We start from the raw sequence: 12,165 nt of genomic DNA on the forward strand, positions 1-12,165 counted from the left end.
ATTCATTCATATGGCCTAACACTTTTTGGGGCCTCCGGTGGCAAAGTGTGTTAAAGCGCTGAGCTGCTGTACTTGTGGACCAAAAGGTCGCAGGTTCGAATCCCGGGAGCGGAATGAGCGCCCGCTGTTAGCCCCAGCTTCTGCCAACCTAGCAGTTCAAAAACATGCAGATGTGAGTAGATCAAAAGGTACCGCTCCAGCCACATGACCTTGGAGGTGTCTACGGACAACGCTGGCTCTTCGGCTTAGAAATGGAGATGAGCACCAACCCCCAGAGTTGGAAACAACTGGACTTAACGTCAGGGGAAACCTTTACCTTTACCTAACACTTTTTAGGCAGAGGTTTAGAAGTTATTTGATCTTCACCTTTAAACATATCAAGCTTGCTGTTGTGTACTTGCAAGTTGTTTCTGACTTATGGTGACCATAAGACAAACCTATCAAGGGTTTTCTTAGCAAGATTTGTTTATAGGAGTTTTGCCTTTTTCCTCTGAGACTGAAAGAGTGTGACTTACCCAGTGGGTTTCCAATGGGGATTCAGAAATTTAGTCTTCAAGGTTGTAGACTTACACCACACTGGCTCTCAAAACTGCATTTCCCAGTTATAAATTTCTATTTCTAAAATTAGTTTTCCACTAGGTAGAAGGGAACAGCTTTTAATTTTTAATTATATTTCTTTGATTCTAAGATGCTGTTGATTGTAAGATGCACAGTAATTTCAGTACCAGTGACAAAAGAAAAAGCTTTTTAAAATCTATTTTAAAAACCCTACATTTTAAAACAAACCTAGTTTTTAGCAATGTTTTTAATGGGGAAAAGTGTGACTTGAAGAATTACAGGGAGGATTAAGAAATCACATTTACTGCCATCTTTACTTTCAAAAAGCTGCTAGTTTTCTATCCTAATTTAAGATAAACTCCATATAAAGTTTTCAAATGCAATGTTGATTGCTCACAAATGCCTTACTGTCAGATCCCGAAATTGTCTCGGAGAAGAAGCCTAATGATGATGTTGACCCTACCGTTTTTGAAAAACGCTTTCTGAAGAGGATTCGTGACTTAGGCGAGGTATGTTTATTACTACTCTTTCTCCATATTTATCAAAGACTACTGCAAATAGTGTTCAAAGCACACAAAAAAGAAATGCTGTACTTTGCAGTAAGAGTGTTCCAAAGGATGTCTGGCTTTCCTGCAGTCATTGAGCAATACAAAGCATGAAAACATTTCTTACTATACAAAGCAGACCACACCTGGAATACCGTGTCCAATTCTGGGCACCACAGTTGAAGGGTGATGTTGACAAGCTGGAATGTGTCCAGAGGAGTGCAACTAAAATGATCAAAGGTCTGTAGAACAAGCCCTATGAGGAGAGGCTTAAAGAACTGGGCATGTTTAGCCTGCAGAAGAGAAGGCTAAGAGGAGACATGATAGCCATGTACAAATATGTGAGGGGAAGTCATTGGGAGGAGGGAGCAAGCTTGTTTTCTGCTGCCCTGCAGACTAGGACGCGGAACAATGGCTTCAAACTACAGGAAAGGAGATTCCACCTGAACATCAGGAAGAACTTCCTCACTGTGAGGGCTGTTCGGTAGTGGAACTCTCTCCCCCAGACTGTGGTGGAGGCTCCTTCTTTGGAAGCTTTTAAATAGAGGCTAGATGGCCATCTGTCAGGGGTGCTTTGAATGCGATTTCCTGCTTCTTGGCAGGGGGTTGGACTGGATGGTCTATGAGGTCTCTTCCAACTCTACTATTCTATGATTCTATGATTCATTGCCTTTTTTCTCAGTCCACTCCTCTTCATCAAGATAACTGAGCAGGATAATTGGAAATAAGGAAATAATAACAACCTGTAATATCGTTCAAGAATTCTGGAAAAAGGTGGTGAAACAAACAAACAATATAATCACCAAAAAGGTCAAGAAAAACCCAGAAATGTGCTTACTAGGACTATTTAGAAGGTGTATTAGTTCAGGAGATAAATAAATTTTTCAATATTGCTTTGTTGTGACAAGACTAATAATAGGTAAAAAATGGAAGGGGAAAAAGAGTTAACTATTAAAGATTGGAGAGATAAATTATTAGATTATATCCAAATGGCCAAGCTGACAAATAGTGGCAGAGGAGGAAATAATGAAGAATTTGCAAACAAATGGAGGCTGGCACTTAGGTATCTGGAAAAGAAGACAAAGGTAGATTTGATGACTGCCACAAAGAGGATTTAGTGAAAGAAGACATATGGGTAGTTGCTGGTTAGTTATGTGATCCACATTGAGGGGTATCAGAGATCATGGGGGTTGGGTTCACGGGTGCGGGGTTAGAGGGATAAGAATATGTTAAGGTACCATAACTGTACAGCTAATATCAATTTTTTGCATGTTAAACAAGTGTTTGCTGTATATTGTTTTGTAAACCTACTTATTCTTTTGTACATTTTTCTTTTTTCTTTCTTTCCTTTTTTCTCTTTTCTGATTGCCTGATCTAATTCTTATATATACAATAAAACAATTAAAACTGTAAATAAGCAAAATTGAATCCACCAGTGATCCCAAGCAAAATAACTGACACCAACACCGGGGACATGAAAGGATCACTGAAAAGGAACAGTGTGGTATATATAAAATGGGTGATCATAATAAGAAGTGGACAATTAAGATCTTAGGTTAGCATGCACAAGAGAGAATTTTCTCTGTGGTGGCATGGGATATATCAGAAAATATATTGTATTTCGAGGCAGTTTTTAAAAGGGGCTGAATATTCTGGACTGCTGTTAAATTAGGACTGAGTAGTACTCTGGATGTTTTGGCCTCTAATTCACATAATTTCTGCCCACCGTATTCAGTAGTAATCGATCAGCAGTTGTCCACCTGTTTTAAATAAATGAATCTTTGCTTTATAAATTGGAAATTTCAATTAGAGATAGAAAGGTCCTTTTATTTGGTTAGACCAGTGGTTCTCAACCTGTGAGTCCCCAGATGTTTTGGCCTTCAACTCCCAGAAATCCTAGCAGCTGGTAAACTGGCTGGGATTTCTGGGAATTGCAGGCCAAAACACCTGGGGACCCATAGGTTGAAAATCACTGGATTAGAGCATCCAAACTATCAAGGAGACTTGATTCAAAAAGCATTTTAAAATAAAATAATTTATTTCCCTTCTTTAAAAAACCAGGGCCATTTTGGCAAAGTTGAACTCTGCAGATATGATCCTGAAGGCGATAACACCGGAGAACAAGTGGCAGTGAAGTCCCTAAAACCTGACTGTGGTGGGAACCATATCGCTGACCTGAAGAAAGAAATTGAAATCCTTAGGAATCTTTACCATGAAAACATTGTGAAATACAAAGGGATCTGCACAGAAGACGGTAAACTGGATGTTCTGAACATGTTTTCATTTTTTTCCTTTCCAAGTTCCTTACGTGAATTGTTATCAGTGAGAACCTCTTTACTTTTTGCAGTAAACAATTCATATGACTTAGTTTCGATCCTGCTGAGAGCATGCTGTCATAACAAGTGATGGGTGACTCCCACCTACCTACCTACCTACCTACCTTCCTTCCTTCCTTTTTCATCTAAAACAAATTATTTTTAGTAAAATTGTAAGCATTATTTTATGTGCCCTTTCAAAAGGCAAGTTCTATTGGCAGTGAGGAATTTTCTCCTTGTTGCCCTCTGTCCCCATTCTCTTAAGTTGATGCTCAAAGTCAACACTGAGATTTCTTTTAAATGCCAGAATTTAGCTTAAACATAACCTCAGGAGCTCTGGGTTTTTTCCCCTTGGGCCAAGTCTATTTCTGAAAAAAAAAATTAGGACTACTGTGGGAGTTCTGAAAGGAAATTAATGGAGGATGTGGTATGGGCCCTTCAAATGCCGATGCGTTGTGTAAATTTTGAAGAAAAGAAGAAAAGGCTTGTAGGAGATTGGCACCAAGCCCATAACACTGTGAGATTGTTGAACTGGTGAAGTTAGTAATTTCTGAATTCCTTCTGAAATTTCATTTCAAGTCTTTAGTCCACTAGCCTAAGATTTGTGTGTGGAAGCCACCCCCATCTGCTGGATTCTTGCAAAGCACATAGTCACAAGGCTAAATGTATAGTTATTGGCTGCCTTGGACTGTTTTTGGAACCACTTCTGTAGTAGGAAGTGGCATCAGTAGACAAAGATTCAGATTCAAGTATCGACTTTGTGAATAGTCTTATAAAGGACACCTTCATATTGAATTGTGCCCCCTAGAAACAATGCTTCCTCTGGCAGCCTTCACCGGAAGCCCAATAGAAGGACCCACAGCTCTTGCCTAGTTTGGAAGAGCTGGAACACACAAAACGAGAGAAGGAAGGGAGGGACAGTTGTCTTTTAGAATGGAAGCTCTAATGTTAACACTTCAGGTTTTTAAAGTTTCAGCTTAATCAAAAGTTTCTCCTAATAAGTATCTGAGGTGCAATCTGATTATTTGATATTTATTTGTATTAATTACATGTGTATCTCAACATAGTTGTCAAACATATTTTTAAATAAATTAAGCACAAATTGGAATAAAACAATAAAAACAATTCCAATTACCACAGTCAGCTTCATGGGTGAAACATAAAACAAAGATGCATCTAGAAGCCACCATGGACACAATTGTAGCAGAAGATGCAAAAATGTAGAGTAGGCAAACAAGAATTCTCTTTATTCCAAATATTAACCATTCCTTAATGGGATGCCAAGACAGTATGAAAATACTGGCTTAAATTGTACCAGGGTATGATTCAGAGTATTTAAGGACATTGACTTTCTTATTTTGTGAAATAACTCATTGACTTTTTTCTCAAAGGTGGAAATGGAATTAAACTTATCATGGAATTCCTTCCTTCTGGAAGCCTAAAAGAGTATCTTCCCCGAAACAGGAATAAGATCTGCTTGAAACAGCAACTGAAATATGCTGTACAAATCTGTAAGGTAAATTCTCTTTATATTTTATTATGTGTAGTAGTAAGTATTTCGATCCATCAATGTTCATTATAATGTTTTGTATTGTATAATAACATTTGAAATTATTATTCACAGATAAAAAGAACTTGTTCGCTTTTTGAAAAAAAAATGATTTCTTAGTCAGTCCAAACGTTCATTTTGAAAAGCTAAGAAAATAACAAGATTTAGCATTATACTTTGAGGAAATCCTTTAGTGGTGCTAAGAGTATGAAACGGATGTGAAAGTTTTGTGTGCACTTTCTTCACTACTAGGGAATGGACTATTTGGGATCTCGTCAATATGTTCATCGAGACTTGGCCGCACGAAATGTTCTTGTTGAAAATGAGCAGAGAGTAAAGATTGGGGACTTTGGACTGACCAAAACTATTGAGACTGATAAGGAGTACTACAAAGTCAACGATGATCGGGATAGCCCTGTGTTTTGGTAAGAGATCTACTGGCAGTGTAGAAATACAGCAGGTTTGTGCTGCAAAAGACAAGAAAGTTGTGTTTAAAACTTCCTTTATACCACTGTGGATTATTCAAAAGCTTAGAATCAGGCTTTCTCATCCAGTCCATACAGCTACCATTCTGTGTTATTCAGTAAACTCACTTATGTGAGTTGGTCATAAGGACAGATAATTGTATTGCCTATTTCAGTATTGGATCAGTCTGATGGGTGTTTATTTCCATGAATATCCATGAAACGTAAAGTGTTATTTTAATCCATTCATATTTATCACTTGAACACACGTTTCATTAGTCCAGGAATGGTGATGGAGTGGCTCTCCAAACATGATTGGACTATCTCTTCTACCACCCATGAACAGGTCTTGCTAGACAGAACCAATGGGAATAAACTCCAGCAACACTTGGAAGGCTGCATAATCCCTTGGGCATTAGTTCTCATCTCTTCCATGCTTTTCTTATTATTTTTGCTTTACAGCCCATGCCATTATCAATCTTGTCTTATTTCTAATTTTTTTTTGTTTTTTTCTGTTTTGTTTTCCCTCCCAATGGGTTGTGTGCAAAACAGTGAATTATAACTTAACTTGGCGTGATGCTATTATCTCTATATTTACATTAATACCACTATATATAAGTTAGTATCTCACTATTTAAATTTGAACCACGTATTGGCTGGCATCCTGCTAGTTACTCCCACTAAAGTAGACTTATCATCATCATCATCATTGACATCATAGTTGTTCTCTGCTTATTCCCTACCAAAAGAGACAGAGCAACTAACATAAAAAACCAAAACAATCAATCTAATGAATCAGTCACTGAAAATTGAATCATCATATAGGTAAATACCACTGACTAAAATAGATCTACTCTGGTTAGCAGTAACAATGGGATTTTGACCATTTTGTGTAGCAGAACTTTCTAAAAGAGTAAATGCCATCTTATATGTCTACAGGTATGCTCCAGAATGCTTGCTGCAAAGCAAATTTTATATTGCTTCAGATGTTTGGTCTTTTGGAGTGACCCTCTATGAACTATTGACATATTGCGACTCTGAGTGCAGTCCAATGGCAGTAAGTAGCTGGAAAAGAAAATGTTGCTCCTATTGAACAGTCTATGTATCGACATGATTCGAAACCGTAATAATAAAACTGTCAATGTGACATTTTCACAATGGAGATTTTTGGTTTTGCAAAGGGTCAGTTTCCAAAATAGACTTAGAGAGGTCTCTTGGTTTCAAAATGTTCTCAAGTAGGCCACAGAGGCAGTGCACTACACATGGGTTCATCCCTTGCACCAACCTGATGAAAGGATTATTCAGGGTTGAAGGCTGAATGGGAGAGAGAACAATGGGTATTGCCTGATTTTGGACATAAAATAAAAGAAAGCTCCTTGTGTTTAGTTTGTGGCACACGTCATCTGCCTCAGTAAGTGTCTGATTGACTAATGCAAATTAGTTTTGTAACCTGAGAAAAGGCAGTGTGTTTAGGGAACAGCAAAGTGATGTCAACAATCCAATGCTGGCATATTCTCCACTGGTGGTATAATTTGTTTAGCTGAGCCAAACTAGTGTAACTGGTTTAAATGAGCATCACTAAATAAGTCCTGCTTCAGTATTTTGGGACAGCAGTGTGCATTTCCTTGGGATTTCTTTTTGAGGTTCTTTTGAAAAGAAGCAAGGCAGTTTTCTCATGATTAGAAAGAAACACTGAAAGTGAATTGAAAAAATGCATGTGTTCTGTGAATATTTGTGCTCCAGAAGATAAAGGTGTGCTTCTTTGTTTAGAGAAAGGGTTCCATCCCTTTTTAAAATGATGCAGAAGTGTTTTCAAATATTGTTGGAGTGGGAAATACATCTTTGTTGCTCAGAAATTGGGCCAGTGGTCCCTTGTTGCAATCCAGTTGCACCTCATTTAACTAGCTGTGGAAGAACTGCATATTTTTTTTATCTAATTGAAAGCAATAAATTAAATATTGTCAGCAGATACTACATATTCATATTGCATTGTTTTAGTAGGGCATACAGATAGTCTTGACTTCTGCCCCTAAGGTTTGATGCTGACTGTAAACATCAAACCGCTTGTAAAGATCTTATGAGCCACCATAAATACAGCTGTGTAGGCAGGTGCAATGATAAGCACAGTAGCAAGGATAAAACGAACAGCAACAGGAAAAAGCAGAAACTAGCCCACCTTGTCAATCTCCCAAGAAGTCGCTGTTGATTCTTGTGTAACCTTACTGTGCTTTTGCATGAGGATATTCAAAAGTGAAAAGGGTTCTGTGAAGGCTCTCTTGGGACTCATGCATAGAGGCCTCCACCATCTTGCTCCCTATGGAGAGGGAGAAGGGGGACTACATTAATTACTGCAATAACATGTTTCATGCATATGTCTATGTTTGATGTTTTTATAGTTTTAATGATTTAATCTACAGTTATATGTTTTTTATTTAGATATGTGATATATTTTTATACATATGTGAGGCATTGAATTTTGCCATTTATTATGTTGTAAACCGCTTTGAGTCCCCCTAGGGGTGAGAAAAGCAGTATAGAAATGCTGTCTAACTCTGTGGACAGTGACGAGATGTTTTTACTGCCCCCCCCCCCCCCCCCGCAGTTCTGCTGGGAAAAAAGTGGACTAAGCATCATAGGGGAGCATTACATCAGCATGGTACAACAAGATTGCAGTCTCTGTAGTATTTCATAGTAGTTGAGCAAGTTACAGAAGTAGACAAGTTCATTTCAACTTTAATTGAAGTCTGAACTTGAAGAGCTCTCAATTTGCGAAGCGTTTGGAGTACTCTCTTCTCCCCTTTTATATAGCAACATTTGGGGAAGTGTATACTCTTGTATTTCACTTCCCCACTGCCACAATTATTCTCCTTGGACTCTGAAAAGACCTATTTTGCCATTCAAAATTAGTTTGGGTCCACAAAGCTCCCAATTTTCACCATTATTGAGTTCCCTCCCCCTCTCTCACAGACACAATCTGCCTAATTTGGATGCTGTTCCTATCCTCCTCTTAGTTCATTTTATCATCGGGTCCATAGGTTCCCTGGACCTCTGCTAACAGACAGGATAATAAACATGTGTTTTCATAATTTACAGGAATTCCTAAAGATGATTGGGCCAACCCAAGGTCAGATGACAGTCACACGGCTTGTGCGTATATTAGGAGAAGGAAAACGTTTGCCATGCCCCAAAAGTTGCCCTGAAGAGGTAAGCAATTAAAAATAGGAGAACTGCACAGTTCTCACTCTTGCCCTAAATGCTGACTTCATAAGCCTTCAGAGAAATTTGCATTGCTTGAGCTAAGCTACTAAGCACATTTAAGGGAAGCACATGGATCTGAGGAAATTCCTAAGCAGAATGAGATACTTGAGTTGAGTATTTTTGTCTCTGGAAGCCCTCAAACCCAGAGTACTAACAATCATAAGGGGGGGGGGGGGAGCCATGTTTAAATATATCCCGGTTGCAAAACCCCACTTTCCTTGCTTGAACAGAAGGGATTTACACAACTCCTGTGCTCTCTTATATATTAAATTTGGGGGATTCTTGGGTTTTCATGAACTATTAGGAAGTATTTGGGAATATTTGTAAAATTTTGGTTGAGTTGTGGCTAACAGCTGAAAACCCCACTTGATTATACTGGCCAACCCATATTTTGGTGCCTCAAATGTCAGTCCTGTTTCTGGGTATATGTAACTTGATTCCAAAAATGGCACCCATTTTTCTCTATCAGTTCTAGTTTTTGAGATATGAAACATATGCTATATACCAGTCACCACTTGCTCACCCATAGAAAACCATGATGGCCATATTTAAGAAACTAGAGCTGATGCAGTCTATCCAATGCAATTTTCTGTATCAGCACCACAAATAACCCCACGGACAGGCCTAAAACTCCAAACACACAAGTTTGTTGCTGTTGTTGGGCTTTGTTATAAACGTCCAGGATCATGTGCATTCTGGAAAAATTGATAAGCAAAGAGACCCTTTATATAATGTATCTGAATATTTCAGAAGAGACAAATTTCTGTTCCAGACATTATCATAATTGGGGGGTGGAGGGATGAAGTGAAATCCTTTCTGATGGTATGTTGATCTATTTGTTTTATATATGCCTTTTTAATGTTGATAATGGCCATCAAGATGACTTTGCAGGGACCCTACGAATGAGAGACCTCCAAAATGCCCTGTTCAGGTCCTTATTCACTTGCAGTGTAGTCTTCCACTTTACCAAGCATCACTGTTTTTATGACTCTGTATGATCTATATAAAAGGTCTGGATCTTTCTTAAATTAAATGTTAACACGTTTTGAGTCTGCTTGTTTTTTCCTATCCAGGTTAATCATCTGATGAGGAGGTGCTGGGTGCATGACCCAGGGGAGAGGACAACGTTCCACAATCTGATTCAAGGATTTGAAGAATTTATGAAGAAGATGTAATCCAAGATTTTTATATTATCACCATCACATATTTGAAATGTATACATGAGGTCTTTTATTACCCGTTGCAATTTTGTACTTTGGTAACATTGTGTTTAAAGGCACTTCCTTTCTCTTAAGTGTTCCTCTTCCAGTAGGAGCCAAGAAGTACACGGAAATCATGGTTCGGCACTTCAGTGGTCAGTCTTTTATTCTCACAATGGTCAAGGCCCTACTGCTTAGAGATGTGACTGATGATTCTAGTTCACATTCTGCTATTTCTATTGGTCTAAACTGTTTGAGACGTGTGGCCTTAAAACATAAATTTTTAGTCATTTGCCTGTGTACAATTTGAATTAAGTTGTATTCAAACAAAGCATACCAGAAGTAGTAGTATCATGACTCAATGAGTAAAGATACAAGATATTCCCCAAAATGTATATATCCCGAAGAACTTATAATTAGGTGTTTGTTTGTTTTTTAAAAAAACCAAAACAAAAATATGCACACTCTTAACAGGATTAAAGATTACAGTTGCAAAGAAGTATTCTTTAAGTGGGATTTGTGATTGTGCTTTAACAATACAGCAGGGATGAAAAACTGAACACCTTACATAAAATTGTAATTCAAGATGGAATTTGTAACTGATTAAATCATTATTATAACATTTATTCTTCCAGTATAAATATTTTGCCTTCACATAATCACTATAGTTGTGAATAGTTGTTAAAGCAGGCTTGGGCAAACTTCGCCCCTCCAGGTGTTAAGAACTGTGGCAGTCCAAAACACTTGGAGGGCATAAGTTTGCCTATGCCTGCTTTAAAGTGATTATTGTGCAAAAATATTAGATCACTTTTTGATTGGGATCCTAAAAGCCATATAACTGCTTGGGTATAACAAATACATCCAAAGGGGTTAAAGAGCTACTGTGTGTTAAACATCAGTGATTTCATGTCTGTAAGCAAGTAACTTTTGAACCTGCATTATACTTTCAGAAGCACTTTCAATTATGGCATATATGACATGTTCAAAACAATTTCAAGGGGGAAAAAATTTCAAAGCCACCACTGAGCATGCTCATATTTTGGATTGTTGCCTCTGTTTATACATATGTTGCATTTATAAACATTTGCTAGTATTTTTTATACTGATGCTGTTAACTCAGATAGGTTTATATTGTATTGCCTAACCTTCATTAGGAATGCTCATTTATTTAAAAGGAGTAATTCTATCATTTAAAGAGTTGCCTGATACATTCATTACTAGACACAGAGTGGAAGTGTTATGGTTAATCTTGCGGGGGAGAGGCCAGTCCAAGGAAATTTGCCTGAAGGAAAGTGCACCTAATGTTAATTAGAAATGATCTTTCTTGACAGAACAGAATGCTTAAATAATTATGATACTCTCCTGTTTGAGTTACTGTTTGTAGTAAAAGTTTAATATGTACACCTTGTAGGCATCCAAAGGTGGTCACAAGACATGAGAACAAAAATTGCATTTGTGAAAAAGGGCACTGAGTAATATGTAAAAGGAAAACATTAATCTTTGTGCATTACAACATGGGGGCTGTTATCTTTATCAGAGTAAAGATTAGAAGAAAGTGATACACTTGAACTGTCTTTTGAAGCCATAAACTCTGGACTAGCAAGACAGATGTGTCTAAGTGCAAATAGATTTCATTGTGGATTCCAGCAAATACTGCAAGAGGTTGCAAGATATAGAAAAGACCATCGTGAAAGAAGCCGCGAGCACATTATCTTACCATAAAGAAGTTCCTATTTTAAAAAATCTCAATTGGGACCATTAATAAAGGAATCACTTTACTTTGTTTTGCCCTTCTGTAAATGTCCTACCTTTTACTGCTGAAATAGTAAAATGGACTTTATTTATAGCAATTATTCTTTGGATAGTGATGTTCTTTTCTAAAGTCAAATACTGCATTTGAGGAATTGCAATAATGTAAAATTTAATCAAGCATCAAATTAGAATTGAATCAATCTAGAGCCATTTTTCCAGTATTGCCTGTTTCTGATGTATATGCACTTTGTTATTCTTTATTAAAAAAATAAAGCTTTTAATCCATGTATATTCTATAATATTTTCTTTTAATTTTATTATGTTCAAACAACCAGGTTGATATTGCTGGGTCCATCCTGTAGTACGTCCGACACTTGTATCTTCCCCTCTTACATCTATCTAACTTTCCTATCTTTCCATAGCTGGGTTGTTGTATGTCTTTCGGGCTGTGTGGCCATGTTCCAGAAGCATTCTCTCCTGACGTTTCGCCCACATCTATGGCAGGCATCCTCAGAGGTTGTGAGG

The 12,165-nt window shown here is 37.6% G+C and overlaps 1 protein-coding gene across 4 annotated transcripts in view; it reads left to right on the plus strand.

Annotated features, from left to right (window-relative positions):
* Positions 1–11,929, plus strand: part of jak1 (Janus kinase 1) — a 67,023-nt gene extending 55,094 nt beyond the window's left edge. For all 4 annotated transcript variants that reach the window (XM_008109312.3, XM_008109314.3, XM_008109315.3 and 1 more), the window contains exons 19-25: positions 973–1,067; positions 3,165–3,357; positions 4,810–4,934; positions 5,220–5,392; positions 6,371–6,488; positions 8,525–8,635; positions 9,763–11,929. In XM_008109312.3, the coding sequence (XP_008107519.2) occupies positions 973–1,067; positions 3,165–3,357; positions 4,810–4,934; positions 5,220–5,392; positions 6,371–6,488; positions 8,525–8,635; positions 9,763–9,864 (917 nt within the window). In that variant the 3' untranslated portion in view covers positions 9,865–11,929. The remainder of the gene's footprint in view (positions 1–972; positions 1,068–3,164; positions 3,358–4,809; positions 4,935–5,219; positions 5,393–6,370; positions 6,489–8,524; positions 8,636–9,762) is intronic.
* The last annotated feature ends 236 nt before the right edge of the window (positions 11,930–12,165 follow it).

This window comes from Anolis carolinensis, chromosome 4 (assembly GCF_035594765.1).
Source record: "Anolis carolinensis isolate JA03-04 chromosome 4, rAnoCar3.1.pri, whole genome shotgun sequence".
NCBI classification, from domain to species: domain Eukaryota; kingdom Metazoa; phylum Chordata; class Lepidosauria; order Squamata; family Dactyloidae; genus Anolis; species Anolis carolinensis.